The sequence below is a fragment of the Dermacentor andersoni genome, chromosome 2, assembly GCF_023375885.2.
Source record: "Dermacentor andersoni chromosome 2, qqDerAnde1_hic_scaffold, whole genome shotgun sequence".
Lineage (NCBI taxonomy): Eukaryota > Metazoa > Arthropoda > Arachnida > Ixodida > Ixodidae > Dermacentor > Dermacentor andersoni.
In genome coordinates, this window is record NC_092815.1 from 139550465 (window position 1) to 139578031 (window position 27567).

The window sequence follows — 27567 nt, forward strand, 5'->3', positions numbered from 1 at the left end:
CACCCACTTGTCCATACAGGTCAAAACCAGCTCGACAGCCATCCCTAAAGCTACGCTGATGCTTGGTGACCATCGAAGACCAGGCGTCAATCATGGCAAAAGCACTTCAAAACTATTGACTTTCACGAACGATAATTTCGTTGTCAAAAGACGTTGGGTTATTTCAACTGACATTAGGTGTCTCTAGCTATATGAATAAAAAATCACTTTGGTATACCTAACTGGTGCTCTGCGAACAGTTCGTGCCTTTCAGTAGTCCGACCGGGGATGCTTTGCTTGGAAGGAATTTCAAAGCATGCATGAGCACTGAGGTCCTTACTATGCAGAATGCGGCGATGGTACGGAGCCACTTGATGGGCAAGTTCGTGCAGAAAATTGGAACCTGTATGGAAATAGCAGGCGGGAGAGAAGAAAAAAACCTATGTATTCTTGAAACAGTGGAGTTTTCGAAATTCTTTTACGTGCGATTGGTTCTCGTTGACACATACTGAACCACATCTTCAAAATCCTTCTCCACGACGGCGTACGTTTAACCTGCTTAAAGGGACACTTCAGCGGAGCAAAAAATCAGTTTAGACTAATAAAGCATTGTTTGAGAACCCTGCAGCCAGTCATTTCAACATATTACTTTATTAGATGAGAAAATGCAGGTCGAAGTATTAGTATTTCAATTTCGCGTCGAAACCCCGACGCCGCTACGTCAGTGTGACGTCAGGGATTCCATAGTATGTTTTCGCATTAGGGCCGCGTTGGCTAATTAAATGTTCCCGAAAGTGGCCATGTTTAATATTTACTTGCTTTAGAGCACAGTGTAATGAAATTGTACCGCTATATAATTAAGTAGGCCCTAGAAGATGCCATCAAAATACATGACGTCACAGCGACCAGGTGCGGGAACTTCAAGGGGCGTCGCCACCCGTCTTTCGTTCTTGCGCTTTTTATGCCTTACCAAGCGTCTTATCGTAGTAAGAGTAGTGTTTTTGGTGTCCTAGAGAGGTAATTTACTGATGCAGAAGAAATCATTTTTCTCTTCAGTGTCCCTTTTAGTGCAAACAGAATTAACGTACTGCGTTGTCTGTAAAATAAGCGTTTGAAATGTCGATGTGTATGAACAAGTAATTGTTACCGCGAAAGGACTTCCCAGCTCACACGTGGTTATTAAAACTTAGAGGGTAAAAATAGAACAGTCTACAGAAAGCACGCCCTGCTTCTCCACTGAGCAAGTCCCGCAATTGTTAGAACATAAAACACCGACGCTAGAAGAGGCATGTGGAATTTACAGTAATGACAATGATGATCATATTTTGTGGCTTGCTATGGAACAGCAGCAAATGAGTGCACTGTAGGTATGTGTCATTCGATAGAATGGTAAGCTTTTAATGTATTTTTCGAACATTGTAGTGATCGATAAATGTTTCGAGTTAAAAATTCGACTTACGGTGAACACTTAGGCATCTAAATGGAAGGCGAAAGTACGTGTGTCGAAACCTAAGCAATGTTCCTTTGAAATCATTAATTACTATGATGAAGTATCAATGGATTGGTGGTCCATTACAGGACATCACATCAACGGCGGTGAGGTTGTGTACGGGCACAGCAGCAACAGAAAAACCATGCCAGAAAGCGAAACCGATAATTAACAGGGCAACGTACATTAAAAAAGAAGGAAAAATAAATATAAAGTGAATACAACAAAAACCGTCGAGGGTCACGTTCTCCCCTTGTGAATTGTAGTTACGAGTAAAGTAGTAGGAGAGAAATTGTAAAAAAAAATAAACACCAAGTGCACAATTTAAAATTAAAAAGATAAGCACCTTTATAAAAAATGGAGCTATAGATATCATTGCAGTAACACACACAAGGCTTAAACAAATTCTTGCAATATATACACTATCATCTGCAAAGTGCGCGATACACGCTTATTGCGCATCCCTCGATACGTATTTTCATTTGGTACAATTTCTATACGACTAATATATTCTGATATTATCTTTAGTATTTGCGCGCATCACGAGCATAACGCACATTTGAAGTTAAGAAAAAAATGAACTTTATTGAAATTCATGCATTCAAGCCTTTATCACGGCAATACATCCAAACTCATTATTTTATGAACACAAATACATCACGGATGAAACGCGTGCCCGGGCCCATACTCACAAAACTCATCTTATTTAAGGAGGCTTTGTGGATTGCCGGCGTTCGGGTAAACTCACCGCTAACGATAGCGAAGGGCGTGACGTGGACACACGCAACCAAGGTGGCCAATTGGCACCGGCACTTATGCTCCTCGGCAGTATTACTCGCTATATCTGCTGTTAATAAAACAGGTGAGTGCCTAGTTTTTGTTCATTGACTTGCTGCCAGACTAGGCCAGTGGTCAGGAATTTTTATGCTAACGGCCGTCACACTGGTGGTCTTTAACATGATACAAGTGCTTAACGAGGTACATGGCGCGATCGCCGCACGTGCTCTGAAACGTGATCACAATTTGTGTGCTGACACATTTCGTAGTAACTCGGTCGAAAGCGTCGAAGAGACGTTCGAATCTGGCGAAGTCTAGATAAATCTCCAGACGGGTTGTCTTAAAGCGTTAGCTTTCTTAGCTTGTTTCTCAGCTTTATGTTGTCGGCGTTGGCGCAGCCACCCGCAACGCGCTTCTTGGCAGCGCACCAGCAGGTGTTTTCTTATTGGTGGAAGCGCACGTGGCTCGAGTGCGCTTCCATCATTGAGAAAGGAGAGTTCGGTGACGTAATGCGAAGCTCGGTTCTCGGCAACACCACCACGTGGCGTTGCTCTTCGCCCGTTACGGTTAGCTGGACCGACCGATTGTCCCCGCAGCATTGTGGAACTTCTTGTGCTGCGCGGTCACGCCTCATCTTTTCCTTCGTCATTCGGTGGTGGCGCAGGCGTTTGCCAGAGCGTCGCGTTAACCAGATGGTGATCACTGCCCGCGGCGGTGATTGGCTCGGCAGCATTGTATGCTTATAAAGGCGGTGAGCATTCTAGCAACACCGAGCAACATAGTCATTTAAACGACAACAATATAAATATTTCTTTACTCTGAATTGAAAGAAAGGAAGCAGTGCTTTGAGAATCTCAAGTGATTCGGCGAACTCACGATAGCGAGAGAAAGCGCCTAGGCCGCAGCACAGATAGCATCTAAACATTCGCGTTCCGTAATCGTGACCATCCCGAGAGTTCCTTTCTTTCTGTAGTCTCGCCTATGTACCTTGCTATAGTTTTTCTGTCCTTGCATTCCCTTATCTTTTTGATGTTTTGGGGCTCAAATACCCACTTCCTATGAAGGGTAACGTGTATGTTATGTACAGGAAGGAAGGAACGTTCGCCTTTCTACGAAGACATTTCCGTCTGTTTGAGACAAATGAATTGTGTCTACGGTACGGTTCAGCAAAAATAAGCTTCATGTGTTCACATAGGTAAACTAAGTGCGGATGACATCTCGCATCATCTCCGAAAGTAAACTACGCTCGGCATTGCACACTAAGAAGCAGAAAGCTTGAACCAGCTTGTCTTAAGACTCACCACAATCATGTCTTCCTTGCGGCAGGCCGAGGCTTCGACACGGGAACGCAGGTCTGGTATAAATTTGTTATTTTCCGAGCGAGCTACTACACCGAATAAGGCTGCGGTATTTTCTTCTTCTTCTTTCTAGGCTCCCGACTCGCATTTATAACCTGGAACCGGCAGCTGAGAAAAGCTGGTAATTTACGCTAAAATAAAGGAATGCGTTGCGTCGAAATATCCAAGGCGCAGAAAGTTTTATGCAAAAGTGGACGTAAACCCTAGGTTAATAATCGAAAAATAATACATCTCGATTCTACGTGACGCAATTATTGCCGCGAACGGAACAGTTTAGTTGATTCGAAAGAACTATCTTCGAAGGATTAGTTTCGTGGTCTGTATTGGTAATATTTCTGACAGTTAATTGATTAATCAGTAATCTGCAAAAACCGCCTTGCCTCGCTTTATTTAGTTGCAACTATGCGAAAAAAAAGCCTTAAGTATCTATGAAGTGGCTGAATATTCCCAATTTCATATATTCACCCGCTTCAGAAACGATAATAATAGTTTTAGTGATAGATAGTGTCATTCTAAAAGGCAAGCTTGGAATGTACGTTTAATCAATAGAGTGTGTTCACCCTATAGGTTAAGAAAAACAGAGAAACCAATTTGACCTGCCAGTTTGTGCTTGTATGACTTCACTCTAACGACTTTAATGATGTTTCACTTGATGTTTGTGCTTCGAAACTGTTTTAAACTGAAAGTCAGTCATTATCTGTTTCAGAAATTTCTGGGCACCTGTTCGAACTATACAAAGCAAGCTTCGGTAGTCACGCAAAATCTAAAGGGAGGATGGTGATAAAATAGGCCTTGTCTACAACTAACTAAAAATTCGGATGATACCGAAAATTTAACAGTATTGCCCAAAGAAACATGTCGTGCACATTCCGGGAAACCTAATGCTACATGCGCGTACCAATGTAAAAGTACAGCTTCATTCTCTTCGATATTGTAGCAGCACTGCGCGACTGAGGCCGAGAAAGAGGAAGTAGGGTGCGCGCGAGTTGGCTCGGGGCACTCTGCGCATGCTGGGCCTTGCCTGTGACTTCCTCCTGGACCTCGATTTACCCTGTAAATAAACATCTTTCGTAACATCTTTGGTAGAGGTTTGGGGTAAATCCTGGATGATCCGGGGCGACCCAGCTCTACCAACTTTCCGACGGAGTAGACGCTTGCCCGGTCCACAAGCAGCGGACATGGCCGGTTCCCGAGAGGGCAATCACGACCTCACCTGCGGGGAACCAGACGGGAATCACACAGGGCAGGCTGGCTACTGTACACCACTGCGAGAGCCACCCACCTTTTCGGGAAAGGCGAACGAAGACGTCGACGACTGGCTGAAACAGTACAAAAGAGTTAGTCGCCACAACAACTGGAGCACTACGAAGCAGCTCGATAACGTGGTTTATTTTTCTCGATGGAACCGCGCTCCTCTGGTTTGAAAACCGCGAGAACGCTCTGACAAGCTGGGATAATTTCGTAGAAGAATTCACCAAGTGCTTCGGGGACCCGATCTCTAAGAAAAAGAAAGCTGCGCAGGCGCTTTCCCGACGAGTTCAATTACTTGACGAAACTTGTACAACGTACATAGAGGCTGTTTTGAAATTATGCTGAATCGTCATCGCCACCATGACAGATGAAGACGAACATCTGCTTGAAGAATTGGCTGAATATGTTTATAGTTTTCTTATTACGAAATAATATCTTAGCGCTCCGTTTGATTTGAAGAAACACTGCCAGGCGTTTGAAACACTGAAAATGGGAAGAATTGGACCAAAGTTCGGACGCTTGGACAATGTCACCTCTATTGCAAGTGAGTCCGTCCCAGTCCACAACCACATCTCCTTGGTGATTCGGCAAGTGGTTAAAGAAGAGCGTGAACTCCGTGAAGTTGTTGACAACGCTCATGTGTGCCATCAGTGTGCATTTGACGATCGCTCTGGTGTGCCACCGGCCGCCTGGGCACGTAGTAGTTACCGAGAGCCTCGCAGGACCTATGCTGATTGTCCGGAAAGCAGCAACTTGCCAGCGCAACCGACAAGTGTGGGACGCCTGCAAGATGCACCACAGCTATTTGTTCCGCGGGCTCGTCCCTCCTACGACCAGCCTGCGAGTTCGTTTCTACCAGCGATACCCATGTCACCGGTGTCACCCATGACAAGCCGCGACTCTAGCATTTGCTGTAGCTGGGGTGTGCCTGGACACATTGCCAGGTATTGCCACCGCTGCCGACAGCGTGCTCCACAGTTTAATGCCAATACAACCCGTGCGCCCGCTGATGAACACTGGTCGTATCCCAGTTCTTTCCAACGGCTGCAGCAGGGACGCGCAAGGAGCAGTGACTCCCCCGTTTCCGAGCCCAGCCTCAGCCGCCATTGATACGACAACGGCGCTCTCCATCACCTCGTCGCCGCTCGTTGTCACCGCCGCCGCTGGGAAAGTAGCTGGTATATTTTTTTCCTATTTCATTTTGCAGTATAATGACTGGCGCGTACAATCTGTTTCGTGCGGCGCGTTGCAAACGGAGCGAAGTGTGAGGCGACTGCCTCACTAATCTGGAGATCGTGAGATACAGCGCGTGGGTGACGCGTGAGCGTGGTCCGCGGGCTGGCCTCCCAGACGACGCGATCTAGTCTAGCGCCATCTTTTAGCCATCGTCGCCTCACTACGCTTTCCTTCTCGCGCTCCGCTTTTATTCTCACGGTTCCGCTGCACCGTTCTCCTCCGCTTTCCTCCTGGCGTCTTTCATCCCAGCACTGCACTCCGCGTTCGCTCTTCATCCTTTCCTCATTCGCTCGGCTACGCCGACGCTCGGAGGCGCAACGGGTTCCTAAGGACGGCGCTCTTAAACAGCAGAATGAACATATCTTACAAATATAGTAATAAACATACTTATCCATATGGCACGATGGTGCATCAGATCTGACGGTCGAGTGGCCTTGAGGACACGCTGCTTTCTGTCACTTCCCATTATCCGATCTAAGTGGCGAAAATGTTTCCGCTAAATGAGACACACTACCGAAGAAAAAGAGGAGGAGGAGGAATGAACGTTTATTGCAAGAAACAGCCAGAAAGTGTTCTTTCTTCGCCTTAGGTGGGCGGCTCTCTTAGTCCAGAAAGCCGTTGGCTAATGCCGCAGCCCGGGCCCGGTCCACCAGACTTCGCTGATCTTCCAGGCTCTGTGCCTTTACCATTGCCCCCCACGTTTCTTCGATAGCTTGTAGCGATTCTGAGGCATCATCTTGACTGTTTTTCTCGCGGTGTGAGCACACCAACACCATGTGTAAGAGCGTGTCTGGTACGTCACAATACCGGCATAGGTATGAAAATTTGGTGGGATGCATTCGGTGCATGATAATTCCATGTACATACATATTCGTTTGTAGTCTGCGGAGGGCGGTGGCTTCTTCCTTGCTTAATTTTGGATGAGGTAGAGGATATTGTCTTCTTTCCAGTCGGTCGGTAATGTTGCAATATTACGGCGTAGTTGATGGGACTGTCCTCCACCCTCGTCGCTTTCCGGAGACCGTGCGGCAGGAAATCCCGGCTGGTATGCTGTCGGGGCGACAGCATGTGCGGCTTCGTTTCCTGCCAGGTGTTCGTGGCCTGAGGTCCATGCGACGCAGGTTTCGGGTAGTTCTTGGCGTCTTGCTATTTCTTTTAGAATCTTCACTGCTGCGGCAGAGATTCGGCCTTTTCGTAAGTTTCTACATGCCGTTTGCGAGTCGCCCAAGATGATTGCTGTGCCTTTGCATGTGGCAATGCCGAGGACGATGGCCACTTCCTCCGCCGTTTCTGGATTTCTGGCCGGTATGGTGGCAGCGATTAGCTCCTTCCCTTGGTTGTTGGCCACGGTAATTGCGTATGCTCTTCTACCTGGGTATTTTGCCGCATCCATATATCTCGGGTTGGGGTTCTTTGAGTATTTCTTGCTAAGCGCTCTAACTCTTGCTTGTCTTCTGTCTTTGTGGTATGTTGCATGCATGTTGCGAGGTGTTGGAGCGACTGAGATGGAGTCACGAAGATGTGGCGGGAACCGGGCTTTCGCGTCTGAGTCTGCTATGAAGGTTTCGCTGTATGCGAGCTTGCGAAGTACTGCTCTGCCTGTTTGAGTCAGCTTAAGGCGTTCCAGCTGGCTGGCTCTGTGCGTTTCGCTCATTTCTTCCCAGGAGTTATGGAGGCCAAGTTTGAGGAGTGTCATGGTTGAGGTCGTACTGGGGAGTCCTGGTGCGCTCTTGATTGCTTTTCTGATGATGATGTTGAGTTTTTCGATTTCAGCTTTCTTGAGGAGTAGATACGGGGTGCCATATGTGATCCGGCTTATAAGGAGTGCTGGGATTAATTGGACGGTTTCTTGCTCTTTAAGTCCTCTTCCTTGGATGGTTATACGCTGAATGAGATGGGTTACTTGTGTTAGGGTCTTCTGAAGCTTTGGAAGTGTAGCTGCCCCAGAACCGTCTTTATGTATTGTGAGGCCAAGGACGCGGAGGGAGCCAACTTGAGGGATACCGATTCCATTGAGTCTGACGTTGGAATCTGGAGCAACGTAGGCTGGTGGTCTTCCCCGGGTCCTTGCCTTGAGTATCAGTAGCTCTGATTTTTCGGGGGCGCACTGGAGACCGCATTTTGAGAGGTACTGTTCTATCTGATCGATTGCCTCTTGGAGGGTAGTTTGCTGTTCGCCGGTTTTGGACGCTTTTGTCCATAACGTTATTTCGTCCCCGTATATTACATGGCTTAAATATTCGATGCCATCGAGTTGTTGTGGGAGCTTAACCATTGCGAGATTGAACAGCAAAGGTGAAATGACTGACCCTTGTGCAGTTCCCTTGTTGGGCATTTCGAACTTGTCGCTTCGGATGTTGCGGATACCCACCGTAGGCGTGCGATCTTTGAGAAAGTCGCGTACGTATTGATAGGTCCTGATTCCGCAGTTAGTATATTGGAGATTTTGGAGGATTGCTTCATGCTTCACATTATCGAAGGCTCGTTTTGCATCTATTGTTAAAATAGAGAACTTTTTGTGGCGTTCTAGGTGGTCCAAGAGGTCTTATTTGAGCTGTAGTAGTATATCTTGTGCTGAGAGGAGCTGTCGGAAGCCAAACATTGTGTCGGGCATGAGTCCTGAGTCTTCGAGGTATGTGGTGAGGCGATCGTGAACCATGTGTTTGAGAAGCTTTCCAGCGCAGGAAGTAAGGGAGATGGGCCGTAGGTAGCTGATTTGTAGCGGCTTGTTGTGTTTTGGGATCATAATGACTTTTGCGTGCTTCCATTCTGCCGGGAGCACACCCTTTTCCCAGCAGTTATTCATGTAGTCGAGGAGTCCATTTAGGGCCTTGTCAGGGAGGTTTCGTAGGATCTTGTTGGTCACCTTGTCATTTCCTGGCGATGTGTTACGGGTCAATTTGGCAAAGGCGGCATGGAGTTCAGGAAGCGTAAAAGGGCTGTCGAGGGTGACATTTGGTTCGCCTTTGTACGGTCGGAGATCCGTAACCTTGGGGGCATTGTCTCCGACAAGTTTACGCTTGATTTGTTCCAGAATTGGTTTGTCTATTCCTGGATTGGAGCTAATCATTTTCTTGAGTTCATGTCTTTGCTGGGTCTTAGTTTTGGTGGTAGCTACAAGGGCTCGCCCTATATGACAGGTCTTCTTCTTGCTGAGTGACTTTGAAGTTGGTCGCAGAGCTTATGCCAGCTCTGCCTGCTGAGTTGATCTCCGTATTATTGTGCTTGCTTTGTTATGTGAGCGATCCGTCTCTGCGGCTTGCGGTTAAGTTTCATTTTTTTCCACCGCCTCAGTAGTCCTCTTCCAGCATCCCAAAGATATAGGAGGAGAGAGTCTACGGCCGGCGTGTTCATCGTGAGCTGGATGACTTTAGAGTACTTCTGCGCCGTCTTGACCACTTCGGTGAGCCACTCTTCAATATTTTCGATGTTTTCTTCTATGTCATATTCTCGGAAGACCTTCCAATCCGTCAATTTTGCCGTTCCGGTTCTGCTCGGTTTCTTATGGTGCAGGATTTCAAGCTGAAGGATGTGGTCGTCACTGTCGAGATTTTCTTCCAGTCGGGTCCATTCCGCCTTGGATATTCCTATTGTGAAGGTGAGGTCGGGATTTGTATCCCTGGACACACTGTTGCCTACTCGAGTCGTTAGTTTAGGATCATTTCAGAGGGTGAGCTGATTTTGCTGCGCCGAATCGTACACTCGCGCTCCTTTCTTGGTCGTGTGCTGGTAACCCCATGCTGTGTGGGGGGCATTAAAATCCTCCATTATTACGAGTTTATGGCCTTTAGATAGTCTTCTGGCTTGCGTGATGAAGTTTACAAAGTCGGATAACGGATCCCTGGGTGGGCTCCGCATAGTCTTTGGTGTGTCTTCTTCTCAGGCAGCACTTCCACTAGGGTGTGTTCCACGGTTGTTCCCTGAATTGTGTGATCTTGTGTGGTGAGATTTTTCTTCGTCAGGATGGCTGTTCTCTGAGATCCGGTGTGTGTATCATATCCCTGTATGCGCAGGTTGGTGTAATAAGTTTCTCGGATAGCGATGATATCTGGTTGTTCCAGTTTGGTCAGTTCTTGGATGTTTGTTCTTTTGGTTCTGATAGAGTGACAGTTCCATTGCCACAGGTTAATTGGGAGTTGTGGTAATCTCTTCTTGGTATTACTCGCCATATTGTTCGACATCGTTCTCTTCGCCCCGGGCCATGGATTCCGGTCTGGCTGCATTGTGCAAGTCTTTGCGTGCTTTCTTGCGAGCCGTGTCGGTGTTGAGTAGCTTTTCTACTGTGGCTTTCGTTACGTGGTTCTGCTTGGCATAAGACATGAAGTTGCTGAGGTCTTGGAGGGTAGCATGGATAGGGGCCAGCGGAGCGGTGATGTGTTGCTGGAGCTGTTGTGCTATCTCCTTTGCAAAAGTGGTCATGGCCTCCTGTATCTGCTTCCGCACCTCCATTGCTGCGATTTTCTTGATTTTTTCTTCCGTAAGGGGTGGTGGGATGTTTGGCATTCCTTGAGGTTTCGAAGCTTGATTGGTGGTGTTTTGTTCTTTGCACCTTTGTATGAGCTTGTCAAAGAGGGCTTGCTGATTTTGGAGTTGTGCTCGCAGGTCTCGTTCGGTTTCCGTGGGTTCTTGTGCTCGAGTGTTTCCTCCTGCAGCGTCCGCATACGTGACTCGCTTTTGTGGGTTGCGTGTACGGGATCCAGATTGTGATCTTGACCGGGGTCCATCGTTTGCTTGACCACTTGTTGATTTGGGGTCACTTCTGGATCTGCGTGGACTGTGTAGTGAGGTACTACTTGATTCGGATAGTGCCGGGAAGTCTGAGTCTGAGTTCGAGTTCCATCTGCGTTGCTGCTCTTGGATCTTGTTTTCCCATTGCAGTCTGATCTTGTACGGTGGGAGATTTGGCTTCAGTTCATGTCGGCACCCTTTCCCTGCTGTCTCATGGGGTTGTTGACAGATTTTACAGCTGGGTTGGCAGTCATGTTCTTCCGGTTGATTTTCCATCCCGCACATGTAGCAGAAGTTGATAAGGGGTTTCGGGCAGATATCTTGCCGGTGCCCTAGTTCTCCGCAGGTTCTGCAGTATTGCAGGAATTTCCTGTATAGTTTGCAGCGGTAGTCACAGCATTTACATATGATGTTGTATGGGACGTGCGGTCCGTCGAAGTAGATGAGTTGACGAGCTTCCCCGCATGCATGCTGCGAGAACCGTGTATCTTGCGAATACTCGTAGCCCCTGTAGTAGTTCTTCGCTCGTGCCTGGCGGGACGTTGTAGATTACACTTTTGCTGATGCCTTCTGGGGTCCTGACATGGGCTTTGACTTCGTAAATGGATCCTCCAAGCTGGATGCTGGTGATCTTGAAGAGCATGTCGTACGCTATGTCTATGTTTGATGTACTTGCGATTATATTCTCGGCATGTTGCACTTGAATCCGGATGTTGTCGTAGAAGTCTTTTTGGGACAACTTGCTAGCTCGGCTGATGGCATGTGTCACTGCCACCAATGTCCATTTGGGGATTTGTAATCCCGCCTTAGGTCTGTAGATGATCTTAGTGCCGTCCACTGGCAAAGGCGGAATTCTCGGTTTTCTATAATGTGGCATGTTTCCCGCAATAGGAACTGTTGCTCCGGCTTGCTGCGTTCGTAGTTCGTCTGCTTCTTTGGCTGTGGGTTTTGTATGCACCTGAGTCTTTTTGCCTCTCCTCTCCCATGTGTGCCATTTTTCCTGGATGTTTATCGCCTTTCCGCTGCTCACGGCATACGTCCCCCCCGCTTCCACTTGTTGATGCTCTTGTATCGTTTCCACCTGCATTTCAATGTTGTTGTTTTCCTGGTTCAGTTCTCGTGCACTTGGCGCGTCGGATGCGTCAGTCATTAGTACACAGCGGCAGCGCCGAGTCGCTCTCGAAGAGAGCGAGCGGCGGCTCACGAGCGCTCACGAGCCACGGGATACGCTCCGCGGGTCACGGGTCACGCGTGTTCGACTGGCAGCTTAGCCTTGTAGGGTTAGCTCCGCTAGCGTGGCGTGAAGCCTTCAAGCAGCAAAAAATGAGGGTAATTCCACGTACCGCTCATAAACTTGATATCCTTCGGTACCACTTCCGTGCCGATTCCGTCGACGCCACAGTTTTGGATGAATAAAAGCAGGTGTGCGGAAAATTGCCGCAAAATGCAGGAGCCTATGCGAAGTGCGTCAGCACTGCATAGCCCTCTAGCGAGCGTTTTCTTTTTTTCTTTCGAAGAAAAAGAGTTACAGAAAAATATAAAAAAGTTCAGAAGTGCATGAGAACATGGCGTGGCGGAACTGTGCTGTAAATGCCGTCAATGGAACAATAACGTCGATGGCACGACGAAGAATGTAGGATGATGAGGATTGAATTGTGATTCAATAACGACATAATGATTACGGTGGAAAGATGATAAAATATCGCGTCGATGGAGTGACGAAGGCGGTATCGCGACTGTATGACGGCGATGGTATTACTACAATGGGATGCCGGTGACTGTACGATGATGACGGCCTGACAAGTGTCGAATTATTAAGCTGGATCGACGACGATAGAAGAACCACGACGGCATCACTACCACGAGCACCTAATCAGAGGCTCAAGCTTGTTGAAGCTTGTGTGACAGGGTCAGTGTGCGAGGACGGACCGACGGACGGACGGACGGACAGACGGACAGACGGACAGACGGACAGACAGACAGACAGACGGACAGACAGACAGACAGACAGACAGACAGACAGACAGACAGACAGACAGACAGACAGACAGACAGACAGACAGACAGACAGACAGACAGACAGACAGACAGACAGACGGACGGACGGACGAACGGACGGACGGACGGACGGACGGACCGACAGCACTCCAAAAAAAGCCGGCAGATCCCACGCCCTGCGGGAATCGATGTTAGGCGAAGCAATGTGCTGCGAGCCTACCAAGTTAACGAAACGACCATGAGAGCACCAAGACGTGGGCAGCAGTTTCATGACCTACATGACACGCTCGCCATGATATTCATGTCATGACCTATCATTTATGTTCGTCATACACTCTTGTCATACCACGCCAGTCGTGGTACATACCAAGTTACCGAAACGACCATGAGAGCACCAAGACGCAGGCAGCTGTTTCATGGCCTACATGACACACGCCATGGTTGCAGAGTACCAGGAAGAAAAAAGACCTGCAGTATTCTTTGCGATCATTAAGCTATTGAGTATAATACCTGGAGTTGATAAAACACTGGAGAAATTGCACACATGAAACGGGTCAAATTCGTTAACGACAAATTCACCGAAAACAAAAGCTGTTCTATTTCACTGCCGTCAAAATCAAGTCGCAAGAAATTTCAACTGTACCTTTGTCGTTCCGCTATCGAGTTTGTTGACACAATAAAAATTATTGCTGTTATTTTTTTGAAAACACTATCTAGGATTCTCAGTTTGATTATGTTCAGTCAAAAGTAACCAAATGTGTCGCCACAGTTGCGAAATTTTGTTACACTCTACCTTAACCAATCAAGCTAATCATTTATAACACCCTCGTTTTGTCTTAAATAAGTTATTGTTTTTTTTTTGGTTTGGCACAAATCTAAAGATAGGAACATTCGCAAGATACCACACATTGCAAAGGGAGATTATCGTGCTCATACGGAGAAGCTGTTTGCACGTTTTAACATCATATCAGCCTTTACGTTGCACTATTGGAACTTAGTTGTCAACTACAAAAAGTCTATGCGTCAGAAACTACACACCTTAAAGATCTTGCTGACCTAAGGGCGAAGATAGGCAGTTACCCTTTGAGAAAGCAAGAATGTTATTGTATACCTTTTTTTTACAACGGAAATTGATAGGCAACTAACCCGTTATACTTTGCCATGATTTCTGAACACAACAAGAAATATATATATATATATATATATATATATATATATATATATATATAAAGTCTGTATTTGATATGATTTATGTATTGAAGTACTGGTGAATTCTGTAGGATGAGTACTGTAGGAGTGCATACAAATATATGTATATATTTACAATGAAGCTTACGTGGCTAGCATCCCGGGATCCTTTCGCGTCCGTCGGCAGAAAGCTTTCATCATCATTGTCTCATACCTCCATTAGTACTCATAGCCCCGTAACCAAGCAAAAAATGCAATGGCTCATAATCCCGTGAGGCAGAGGCTACAAGCACTCACCAAAGTGAAACAAGCAGTACTTGCATTCTTTGGAATCACGCATACAATATGCAGAACAGCATGCGCTTCAATAAAGGCCAAGCTGAAAACAAGCATCCGAACCACTTAATTGATGATAAGGGGCTCGCGATAGCAATGCGAGGCACGGACCGCTCCCCGCATCGGTTTCCCGGTAAAGATTACTGTTGCGCAAGCTGTTGCGGCGACGGCAGCTTGCGACGTGGGGTGGGACGTTCCTAGCATTTCGGATATGAAATAACCAGTCTAGCAACTGATTTCAATGTTGTTGGAGCGCCACCAGTGGCGGTGGCATTCTGTCAAAACTACTATTACTCTCATTTCTTCTATTGCTTCAAAATAGCACTATTGGCATTATTCTAAACCATAAAGAATTACATGCCCTCCTCAGCAGTTGTAGTGGTGGTTTTCAACACCTTCTCTGGACATCCACTTTCGCAGTGCCGAGATTGCGAGTGTTTCTTGTGCAACTTCTTTTGTATGCTTAGATCTGCACTCATTTTGGTTGTGTTGACATAGTTGAGCGTGTGCGTTTGCTGTATGCCATGTACAAGGGGTGTTCAGGTTTCCTTGAAGCGAATTTGTCGCTTTTTGCCTGGGCCATCCCGCATCTTCCCGAAGTAAACAAACAAACTAAAGAAAAAGAGAATAGGAGGAACTTATGTTTCGCGGAATCACCCGTAGATGAGCTTTGAAGTTTTTGTTTTCTTCTTTATGAAAAGGCACAGTGTCGTCATTCTTTTGTTTCTACAGATAAAGCCTGTGTGATTATAGGAGACGAAGAAGAAGAAGAACTGCATAGTGGGTATGCGCCAGTGTTTGGTAGACAAGACAAAAAAGACAAGACCAAACTAAGCCACACCAAAGTCTTGTCTTGCACAGACCTTGATCGCAAGAAAAGTCACAGCTTCTTTCCACCCGAAAGCGACACGAACCCGCACCGGCGAAATTCAGGTGAGTGTAGATGCATTGCGTCGCTGATACCTAGTATGATCGCCGTTCCAGTGTACGTTCGTTTTTAGTTCATAACCCGAGTGCCACAACCCATCCCGCTGTCTTCCTTCCGCTTCTTTTACCGGTAGTTCAGTTTTGTGGTTTAGCACAATAAATAGACATGCGCAGCAACAGCTGCGAATACTTGTGACTTTCGTTCACATTAAGTGGACACGATTGCGTAAATGACTGCGCAAATTGTTTCCAGTGGAGCGTTTATATGAGAGAACGTAATCGAAGCAGCGATGCACTGACTGCAAAACAGGTTACTCCAAAAACGTAATTCATATTTGGGATAAACAGATCTAAACTGATCAAAAATTCACCGACGATTGTGATACTCCCTAATGTGAAGTTTGAGCGCAGATCTATATTTGTTTTCATTTCGCGATATATTGGGTGGCGCGGACGATCTGTCTCGTGCGGCACGTTGAAAACGGCGGGAAGTGTGGCGTGACTGCCTCACTAATCTGGAGCTCGCGAAAGTCAGCGCGTGGGTGAAGCGTAGGCGCAATTCATAGGAGCCGCCGCCGACAGGCCTCCGAGACGACGTGTGCTACTATGGCGCCATCTCGGAGCCATTGTCGCAGCACTACGCTTCTCCTCCTTTCGCAATACCCGTCTCCTCCGCTTTCCCCCTCACGTCTTCCATACCCCACTGCACTCCGCGTTCTCTCTTCTATCTTTCGCTGTGCTCTTTCGCTCGGTTACGCAGATGCCGACGCCGACGCTGGCTGCAGGAACGGGAGCCTAAGAGATGCGCTCTAAAATGCTTTTCGTGCGGTATGCCACGATATATTTCAATGGTTCTCGCAGTCACATCTTCTGCTCTGAAAAGCATGGTCGGCTATTTCGTGAGAAAACGTCCACACTTTAGTTATACGTCTATCAGCTAAGACAAGATATACGCTTATATGACATGGATAAACGTGGTTCGGAACTACACACGATGACACACAGACTTAATTCAGTACAACCGTCAAAGAACATTCCATAGTTATCAAATAATCTTATTTTGCGCAGACAATATGGTGGAACGTTGGGGCACTACCTACAGAGGGCCTGCACCTCAAGAGGCCGAGCCAGGCAGACATTCCGACCCGGAACTGGGCAACGTACGCGGAGTCCGTGCCTGCTTCACCGGCTCCAGCATCGAGCCGTGCGAGCCATGCACGGCAGCTAAGGACCGAACGTGTTGCATTGTCCGCAAGCTCTCACAGTGGAATGAATTTCTTTGCCAGTCTCGACTCGAGCTACGGGAATCGTCCAGCCCACGCGGTCAACTCTCCCTGATCAGTTTCGAGAAACCGTGGATACAACTTCCCGCAAGGCAGCAGATGCAGCGAGCCATGACGCTTGCCTGCAAACTGCTAAACACGCATCACTGTGTTGGAACTCTTGACATTACTGTCATGATGGAACCTATGAAAATCACATGCCTTGCCGACGCGCTTCAGGGTAACACTTATGTGAAAGTACTGAGATTCCACGATCCCCGTTTCGCGAGTAGGAAGGCGCAAGACGACATTTGCAAGTTGATCTCTTCCTTGAGCAGATTGGAAGAACTCGAATGCACGTCGGCCTGGAAATGTCCAGTGGCCTTTCTAGACGTGCTGTCAGGGCTTCTCCAAACGACGACGTATCTGGAAGCATTGCGATTACCTATGGTGTGCATAAAAATCCACGGTGCGGAAGCCTTCCTGAAAGCACTCAGACAGAACCGCAGCCTGAAGGAGCTCTCGCTAGACGAGTCATTTGTAAGCGAAGCGTCGCTGTCCCATCGAGCTGGGTTCGCAGATTACTTGAAGAACACCACGACGCTAACAACTCTGACCATCCTGGCTTGTAACAAAATGCAAGACTCCTTGATATGGATCGTGAAAGGCCTATTAGGAAACAATACTGTCGCAGAAGTAAACTTGACAAACTTCGCCGTCGATGCCGGAAGTGCCAAGCTCATACCAATGTTATTTGCTAAAAACGACACAATAAGCAGATTTAGCATGATTTCAACGATACAAGACAGGCTAATGCAAGATGACACCGTCTATGATCACTGGCTGGAAGCGCTCAGAGAAAACAAAACCATGACCGTAGTCAGGCTGCCGTTTTGCGCCGGAAAGTTGGAGCAGTGGTCGACGTTAATTAGGGCACTGCCGACTAAAGTAAGTTTAAGGCTAACTATCGAATGGAATGTCACGTACTACCACTTTCTCCCAAACATCTGCAGTGCTTTGAAAGAGGCCGGCGCAGAGAAGCAGGTTTTCTTCGAAACGAACTTTCCTCCAGAAAGTGCCGATATGCTAGAATACACAGGATTTTCTGAGATGTATGCCTGTTTACGAAGTGACACGATAAGCGAGTTCTCTCGCATAATGCGTAGGTTGCCTTCCGCAAGTCACGTCACATCGGTCCATTTGGTAATCGCTAAGCACACTATGGACTCCTTAATGTCTTCACTGATCGCTGACTACATCAGGGGATCAGTCGCCTTGAAAAACCTGCACTTAATACTGTTTTCCGACCCTTCTCTCTACCTGCCGAGGACCTGCTGGACGGATATTGTCACATCTTTGTCTCAAAACGTGAGCGTAACGGAGTTGCACGTGGAAGTGCCCGATATGGAGGAACGAGACACCGAGATGCTCGCGCAGACAGTCAAGTCAAACAAGAACATGCAACGCGTGTACTTCGTCCCCGAAAGTTCGCACGTCGCCTGCACCTTCTTCAAAGTATTGTCCAAAGGAATCACGAAAAATCACACGCTGCTCAGTGTGGTCGTCGACGCGTCTTTGGGCGACAAACAGGCGGAGAGGGACTGGTTCGAAGTGTGGGACACGATGCGACGCAATTCCGGACTCCTTCGGCGCGCTGCTCTATTCGTGAGTGGAGATCGATGCGACTGGTACGTATGCACGACAAAGTAACTACCACTGTTCTCAAGCCAGGTTAGGAAGTATCTAGACAAACATAGTTTCGTGTTGAAGACGCAGTGCATTCGTTGCCTATACTTGCTCCCTTTAGATAACAGTAAAAGTTGTCGTTGTGAGTTACCCATATGCGAAAACTGCGCTTGCAGTAATAGACAGTTTTAGTGGAGAATTTAAGGTGTGCCCCTCTACTGCCCATGCACTATAACAAATTGGCCGCAGCCGCTCACATGAACGAATAATGCAGGCCTTGCTACAACGCAGAAGCTATTTAGCAGAGGGTTAGTGTGCAGCCAGCTGGTCTTGTTTGATGCTTTGTAGCCAAGATGACTGCGCCTCGAGGGCGTCTCTGGGAAGTGAGCGTATTGAAACGTTGAAATCACAGCGGTTCTGTGTACTGAATGTGCGTTGAATGAACGTTGAATGCGCGCGGAGCGTGTGAGACGCTCTGTGAGAACTGTCAGTTGGTTGACACCGGCCCGAATGACGTGTCTATGTATGGCACATTGAACACTGTAGCAGGAAACCAAGCCAGCCTTAGGAGCAACAGTATCGATTCGCATGCTTATTTCGCCATCAAATGAGGCAGCGGATGTTAGATGAGTATCGATGCCGATCACTTCATCCGTATGAGTGAGTTGACAACGTTTCCTGAAAAGCGCTATTCCGTCATCTGTAATCTACTCAAACTCATTGCGCTTTCATTTCACGTGGTTATGACAAAGCTTCTGTTCGAGTAGGCATATGGTTCAACTAACTTTAGCTCGTCACGATACCGCATCATATGAGAATTCCTACTTGATAACAATCTACGAACTTGCCTACCCAAACACAGCAAAATTAATCCATCACTATACCTACGTTAGGAAGTATCTTATGTTAAACGATGACTTCTTCCTACTGCTTTTCGCCCCAAAGAGTGTAGGCAATGTGTTTCATGCTCTTAACATTACGAGAATTTATCCTTGACTTTCTGCGACGCTGTGTTTTATTACGTATACGTATTTTACCTTCTTAAGGTATCGCATGCCAACGAACTAAATATTTACAGGCCGTTAAAGAAACCAATAATTTTTACAAAAACTCAACATTGTAGCTGAGAAAAGAAACACATATTCCAGTCAGTTCCATCAACAAAACTGTTCTGCAATATCTTGAACGCCCGGTGTAACCAACACGTAATCGCCTTCGCTTCACTGCTACTTGCAAAATAATGACATTGGTGAATGTTTCAGCGTACCATTAGCAAAGCGTCTTATTCCAACTATAAAATCACGTTCTCTCAGCTAATTAACTAAATTGTATCCTTGACAGGGCGTGCGCTGAAGCGCTGGAAAGCATGTGCCTACATCCAGCACTGCCGGAACAGGTCGCCGAGCTTTCTTCGGTCAGTGAGGACGACGCCCGCGTCATGATCAGAGAAGCGGTCAATTCGCTGGAAGACATGCACAACTTTATGAGACTCGCAGGCGTCGTCCGTCAGCGTGTGTTGTGCTACTCGAGCGAAGACGCAGGGGCGCAGCTGAGTGACCTGAACGAGGATTGCTGGAGAGAAGTACGTGGTTATTTGAGGTTGGCCGATATACAGCACTCCTCGGCGCAGCCATGAACTTTTGACAAGCGCAAACATAACTTTGGGATTTGGGGCACTTGTGTCGGTGTCACCTGCTCTGATATATTTTGGTTCGTTCACATCTGGACGCGCCGTCAAATATTTCTGGTAAAATTTTCTGCACAAGAGATGTGTTTCGTCCCTTTACGATTATAAGGACGCACAGTTTACTTTGAGAAAACCTTTATTTCAGTATAGAATATATTTTGATTTTGTCATGTTCCCATGCGCAGAAATGTCCGAACGAAGCTACGGAAGCGCGCTGTGCTATCCAAGCTAGCGAGAACTTGTCACTAATCTCGAGGCGTGTTCTATTTAAATTTTCTCAGACCGACAAAGATGATTGGTTCAGCAAAAACGCCCTCGCTTCTCCTGCCTTGTGAGTGGCATCATGATGCGTGAGACAGCTTGTATATGATATGACAAATAACGTATGCTATCATTGCTTACAGGATTAGTGTAATAAGTGTGGAATCCAAGGCTAGTTGGCATTCGTGTTATTGAAGGAAATGTAGGGAAGTATTGTTTTGGCCGAAGTTGTTCTTGTTCTCCATAGAACGATGAATATTATCGCAGAATAAAGGCAAGGAATTCTTTGAAACAGGCAGTCTGGCGTCGTGTTTGCTTGCTTTAAGGTTGAGTCAAATATTTATGTACAGGACATTCACTAAAATCGATTCATTCACAACTGAGATCACTTGTCGTACCGGAACTTTTTCAATGATGATAATGGCCTCGAGAAATGTAGCATATACTAATAGTCGCGGATTTGTACCACTTGAGTGGAATGAGTTAACGAAAATTACATGCTTTTGAATTTCAGATAAATCAGTAACTTATTGCTATTGAGAATAGAAAATTTCCTGCAACTTGCTAATAAAAATGTAGAACCCATCTCACGATGACTGTCGACGGTAATGCGTAGAGCACTGAATCATTGTAACAACACTAGATATTGCAGCCGTCGAAACGAGTTATGTATGAGGCGTGTACTGCAGCGGGACTCTTCTTTCACGCTTCCCCAAGAACAATCGGCGCCATCTAGCGTCGCCGCCAAGAAGCCTGCGCATGGCCTCCGGAATGAGTGACGTTGGCGCGTGCGAACGCTTTGAAAGACGTCATTCGGTATTCCCTCTCTCGCTTCTTGCTGGGCACACTGTGCCATCTAGTGGCACTGATAAGAAGTCCACGTGCGTCCTTCGGAACGAGAAGCGTGGCGCTCTGGTGCTTACAGACGGTGAAGCATTGTTTCCTTGTTTGCAGCGCACCTAGCAGGAAATACTCAGTCACCTAAGTTGACTAGAGGTTTATTGAAGAGCACCACACACCCAGTGCATTCACATCGCAGCTCGCTAAAGCGTTGGCGTGAAAGATGTTCATTGAAAAGGGAGCGCGCACCAGCTGCATGTGTGGTGGAACCTGTCAAGGCGTCAGGTTACTGTCCTTGAGGAGCATCTGTGACGCGGGTTTGATTGCGTTCTGCATCGGATAAATTTAGATCTATTTGTCATTGAACAGTGGCACATTTTCACTGGCCCACACCCAACGACCCATGTTGACATCAAAGAACTGAAGACCCGCACAGTCTGAGTGACACATGCCGAGTGCCCCAAATAGGTCTGAGAGAGTGTAATTGAAGAGCGGTGCATGGCCTAGTCGTGCATCTTTAGTGTCCCATGTCGGCATGAAAGAGGTTCGTTAAAGTGTGCCCCATATGCATGCACGGCCATACTCAGTGACACAAGATTGTCCGACGGTTGGTTTTGAGTCCCGTTCCCTCAGCACAAATAGCCCGATGCGCTGTCCATTCAACCATGGACAACCCAGTGACCCATGTAGATGGGGGACAGACAGACAGACAGACAGACAGACAGACAGACAGACAGACAGACAGACAGACAGACAGACAGACAGACAGACAGACAGACAGACAGACAGACCGACAGACAGACAGACAGACAGACAGACAGACAGACAGACAGACAGACAGACAGACAGACAGACAGACAGACAGACAGACAGACGGACAGACGGACAGACAGATAGACAGACATAAGGCAATGAAAGCTAAACTTCTGCTTCATTCAAATTTGGTGCATTTTGTGGTTGCTCCTCAATAGAGGCTTAATTATACATGTCTACCTATACATACAAGTGTTCGAGATGCAGTTTCGTCGAACAATATCGCTGGAAAGCGCCGCCGTTTTTGCATTCGACGACATTGATTAATGAGGGATAGTCAAATGTAGTTTTGTCAAAATTCTTAGTGCGAGTAGGCGGCTGCATATAGAAACCAAAGGGCAGAATCCATCACGCAATACGAGGTTCCTTCTTTTGTTTAATATTTTAGTTAGCCAGCACCACCATTCACAAACCTTGGCAAACCTTGGCGACGGATGTGGAACAACCTTTCTGCCGCAAGTATCAGGAGTACATGAATTAAAGAAAAGAAGTTTCACATCCGCCGCCAAGGTTTGCGAGTGGTGGCGCTGGCTGACAATCCCAAGGTTAGTTCTAGTAGTAACACATAAATATACAAGAATGTGGATGGGGAAACCGGGGCGTGGTAGCTCAATTGGTTAGAGCATCGCACGGGTAATGTCGACGTGGGATCGTTCCCAACCTGCGGCAAGTTGTTTTTTCATCCGCTTTCATTGCCATCAATTTCCCATTTACTTCAGTTAGCAAGTATAATTTCCTCTGTTTTCCTTCGTGTCTTTGTTTGTTGGCTTCTCATGATATCATTAATGAAAATTGGGCCCCTCGGTTAATCCCCTTTCTTCTCGTTCTTACATAACAAGAGTCTCGAGTCTGGCCACATTGATGCCTTCAAGTAGCATGGGCGGGTTTATTGACCAGTTGCTTTCACTCAGAAAGATCACGTACTCCTGACGCCTGTGGGAGAAAGGATGTTCCACATTCACCACCAATGTTTGTGAGTGGTGGCGCTGGCTAACACTCCCAAGGTTAGTTCTAGTAGTAACACATAAATACACAAAAATGTGGATGGGGAAACCGCGCCGTAGTCACGATAACTCAATTGATTAGAGCATTGCACGCGTAATGCGAAGACGTGGGGTCGTTCTCCACCTGCGGCAAGTTGTTTTTTCATGCACTTTCATTGCCATTAATCTATCATTTCTTTAATTCAGTTAGTACGTACAAGAAATTTCCCCTATGTTTTCCTTCGTATCTTTGTTTGCCCCTTCGGGGGCCGCGACAAAAATCGGGCCCATCGGTTAACCCCCTTTCTTCAAATTTTACCGAAGGACATTTCTTTAAAAAAAAATTTGAGAAAGCTTAAAAATCTTCAAATACTTCATGTTCTTTTATGCCCAAATAACTAAGCACCACGAACATAAGATAATTGGCATGTTTAAATAGATCGTTATAAAGTGTATGTCAACGTCGCGTTACATTCATTTGCCACTGCAATATAACTACAGCTTAGCGAGTACCATATGTACTCTAAGCGCAATATAATTGTACACAAGGGTCATAATAAGCTGCTGCTCCTTTTATTGATTTAAAATTTGCGGTTGGACAAATATAATTGATAAGATAACATTGGCTTATTTACCTAAGGTAGTATAATGCCCATGTTTGTCCAAACTATAATATGAGGTTTTACGCGCCGGAACCACGATCTGAATATGAGGCACGCGGTAGTGGGGAACTCCGGAAATTTGGGCTACTTGTAGTTCTTTAACGTGCACCTAAATCTAAGTACCTGGGTGTGTTTTCGCGTTTCGCCCCTGTCGAAATGCGGCCGCCATGGCCGGGATTCGATCCCGCGACCTCGTGCTTAGCCGTGTCTGTCATTTAGCCCCTCCACTCCATGGCGTGAATGTTTACCCCGAGCTTATTGTAAATAGGCAAATGAGTTCATATGAAAACCAATGCATAAATAAGCTATTCCACGGAATTCCGTTTATTCACTGTCATTCACGCGTTATTGTCTACGGGCGTACCATTCGAACACTTTTCTAAGCTCGTGGGTGATTCCACAAGACGCGAGGGTGTACTACGAACCTACGCAAGTCATGCGCTAGTTCCGGTTTCAAGGAACATGCGCGCTCCAAGCGGTTGCCGGACATCCTAACTGTTTTTTCCTTCTCTTCTGGGGAAGTTTACATCGTGCGAAGCGCGGGAAGCGGTTGTCTTCGTGCGTCCGTCGAGCTTACCTCCACTCACCCTTGCCACTTGCTCAGCTATATCACAAGTCAGATCGCGCTTGGTCATCTGCTTCGTTTGTCGTCCCAAGTATGAAGATGGGAAAGATAAGACATAGAAGCTTGATGAGGCGTGCAACTAACAGAAGACACGGAACACCGGGTCAACCAATCATTAGACGAAGATGGCTAAAACGGAGCATCACATGTGTTGCGCGGCTCTGTGGTGTTCTAACAACGGGAATTCCAGTTCTGCGAAGTTTTACACGTTTCCTGATGACATCGGGTAAGTTCAGGTACGTCACTTTATTTTATGAGCAGGTATTCATTTTGCATGAGTAAAACAGTTCTGTGCAAGCCTGAGTGAACTGACATAAGAGCAGTGTCACTCGATCCATTCGTCATTACGGCAGCCCATCTGCTGCCGGTGAAATACTTGTACTGAAGGGCTTGAGTGCGTGTTTGTTGGGCTATACAATTTGTGCACTCTTTATCGACACGTACAGACAAGGCTAAATTAAAGAAAAAAAGAAAGACAGCCGTCATGTTTTATCAAATTTCAAGAGCAATGACGGTAAAAAGATGCACGCGCGTAATTTCTTGTTGCGTTTTTATGCACCACTACTGAGATATCGTATTCAAGAAGGTTTAAGCTCTCCCTGTGGAGTTTGGAGCGTAGATGGTACCGTACGCTTAGTTACCTTTTTTTAGGCTCAGCTTCGTTGTGTGCAACTTTCTGAGCACCTGTATTATAGACGAGGCACAATGTTATTTGTTTTGCCGGCAAAACGTATTTAATAATACCAGTATACAAGTATAGCCTATTTTATGCTATTGAGTAATAACTGGTGATTCTCCTTGCGATGAAGAGTGCTATTAAGCTATTTTGTGAATGGTTGGTTTATTGCATTGTTATGGTTGGTTCCTTGCGTTGTGTTCTGTCAAAATAGTGTACTATTAATCACCGTGATTTTCTGTATCTATGAATATGACGCAAAGTATGACGACAGGCACGTTATGTCCGCTTTTAAGTGCTATACAAATGTGCTCCCTCATTCGGCATGCAGTTCAAATAATGAGAGCAATTATAGGCTACTTCCTGTTCGTGCAGACGTATGTAGCCAGTTTAAAATTATGTGAGTCCTTACTTCTCATACTGTCAATTAAATACATGTATTGTACTCTACCTTCCTTCTGTACGCCACGATATGCGTCGCCGTCATAACACATGTGATAGTCAAGTTCCGTGTGACCAGCCCGTGATCCTTAATATTCGCATTGGTCTGGATCGTCTGGAAACTATGTTTGCTCATTATGCGCAACTTTCAGTTGTGAATGAAAATTGCTTCTGCCGATTGATACTTTTGCACTGTGCAGTACGGAATGTGTGAATAAAAACACAAACGTTCAACTTCTACTTGTGTTGAGTTTTGGCTGAAACTTCACAATACACGAACAAAATTAACGATTGATGGCGCCTGGACGTTATTTATACTACCCCCCACTAGTTGAACTGCAGCCCTGAACTTAACCACTAGTTGGGAATTTCAAAGCGATTACTTTGACGAAATGACGAAATGTAATATATTACCTGCGAATATTGCTAGTTAACTACGGTTTCCTATATAAATATTTTTCATTATAATCGCTTGCCGCTGGTGTGTACGAGCGCTGTACAATTGCTTTAAAAAATGAATAAAAGTTTGTAAGATAAATGCGGCAGAAAAAAAGCGCTTCATAAACATGCCACACTTCAGCGGGTCTGCTCCGCGATTTGGCCAATGTCGCCGCGCCGCCAGCAGACCTGCGAGAGAGCAGGAACGAAGTGCATGCGAAGTGCCTCCTCCTCCCGGCTGCGCGCCCTCTTCCTCTACCTTCTGACCTCATCCGTGTCGTCATGGAGGCATTGTTTTATTTGAGCATTATCTCCAGTTGGGGGGATATCCGGCAACCGCCATTGGTGGAAACGGCGCGTGTCGGCATGAAACCGAGTGTCCCAAGGAAGGTATAGGGAGTTTACGCACCCTGGTACTACTAGGCACTTGGTCATAAAGAAGGCTACAAAGATTGCTAGCCATGCCATTGCTGAACGATGGTTCGACTACTTTCCTGACACATGCAGTAAAAAAAAAAGAAACAAAGAATAGGAGTGGAAAAATTGTTGGCGTTGAAATCCCTAGAGAGGTTGAATTACGTGCTAACTTGCTCCATCTTCATGTACTATAAAGGGGGGGGGGGAGTCACAACTATTAGGGATGCTATTCTTTAACCCTTCACATTGTGAGCATAGGCGGTTCGCTTAATCGCTGCATTCAAAGATCGTATCGCTTGGCGATCTAGAAAATTAAGCGTCACAAGGGCAATCACAGAAGATGATAAATTGGAAGAGAAAGCTCACGCTGCTATTCTGCGAACAAGCGAATGGGAAAGGAGGAGAAAGAAACAAGGCCCTTCGCGCGTTCCCTACATCTGAGCCATCCAAGATATCCCGGCTTCTAGAAAGACGCATCCCCAAACAAAGCCGACAGCGTCGTGGAGCGTAGCCGCTACCCGCGTCTCTCCCTCTCTCTTTTGTCCGCCTCTCCCTCCTTCCTTAGCGCTCGCAATACTTCCTGTGCTCCTTCCTTGTTTTCTTTGTCGTCGCCGTATATATATATATATATATATATATATATATATATATACACGAAGTTCCCGTTCATATCCCATATCTCCTCGCCTTGCCTCCTCGCGGGGGTCTTCTGTCCCATTGTAGTTCGTGTCCGCCGCCGCTCCCTTTTGTCCCGCGCCACCGTTCGTAGCGGCGACGTCTCTTAAAAATGTCCAGCCAGCCAGGCGACCGGCCAGACAACCATCCAGGCAGGAGGGACCGAGCAGGAGGGGTCGCCTAGACAATGGGTCGTCAAATTCATCTTCCGCTTATTCTCTTCCCGAAATGGGAAGCAGGAGGAGAAAGTGGTTGCGCGGTTACTCTCGGGGTGGTCCTTGCTCTCCGGGTCTTTCCCCATCACCAGTCGATATATATCCACTTCGGCCCCCTTCCGCGCGTTCTTCTCCTTTGATCTGCACACTCCCTCGCCCCGCCTTTGTAAAAGGCGTCGCTATTACTCCTTCCCGCGAGTACATTGTGCCGACGACACAAAGTCGCTTCATTCTTTTCTTTTTTTCGCAACGATTGATTTCACTGGCCTGCGACAACAGGTCGCATCATTAGGGGAGCGGTTGCACGGTAAAAAGGCGCTGCCAGCCGCAGGAAGAGGCCTTTACGATGTTCAAAAAACACTGCAGGGTTTTACTAGCAATTCTCCGAAAGTAGGGCTTTACGTCCTCTCTGCAGCTGTCAAATTTCTAAAGACGTGTTATATACTCGTGTTATACGATTTCTGTTCATTGACAACAGATGAACTTTCTCCGAAGGCCATATCCAATCTCTATTCATTTCGAAGCTTGCCAATTACAAGGTCATGTCAAGTAAACTTGCATGCGAAGATCTTCTCTATCAACAAGAGTGTTAATTTGGCTAGTTGGTTGATGAGGCTGA

At 46.6% G+C, this 27567-nt stretch overlaps 1 protein-coding gene and 1 long non-coding RNA gene across 2 annotated transcripts in view; one reads left to right on the forward strand and one right to left on the reverse strand.

Moving 5' to 3' along the window:
• LOC129387460 (uncharacterized) overlaps positions 1-3651 on the reverse strand; it is a 33120-nt gene extending 29469 nt beyond the window's left edge. The window contains exons 1-2 of the mRNA XM_055076382.2: positions 3547-3651; positions 320-382 (exon numbers count right to left, since the gene is read on the reverse strand). Coding sequence (XP_054932357.1) covers positions 320-382; positions 3547-3555 — 72 coding nt within the window. The 5' untranslated portion in view covers positions 3556-3651. The remainder of the gene's footprint in view (positions 1-319; positions 383-3546) is intronic.
• An 11512-nt stretch (positions 3652-15163) lies between these two features.
• On the forward strand, positions 15164-20444 carry LOC126540976 (uncharacterized). Its single transcript, XR_011892567.1, has 3 exons — positions 15164-15273; positions 16336-18217; positions 19557-20444. It is a non-coding gene; the product is annotated as an uncharacterized lncRNA (long non-coding RNA).
• The last annotated feature ends 7123 nt before the right edge of the window (positions 20445-27567 follow it).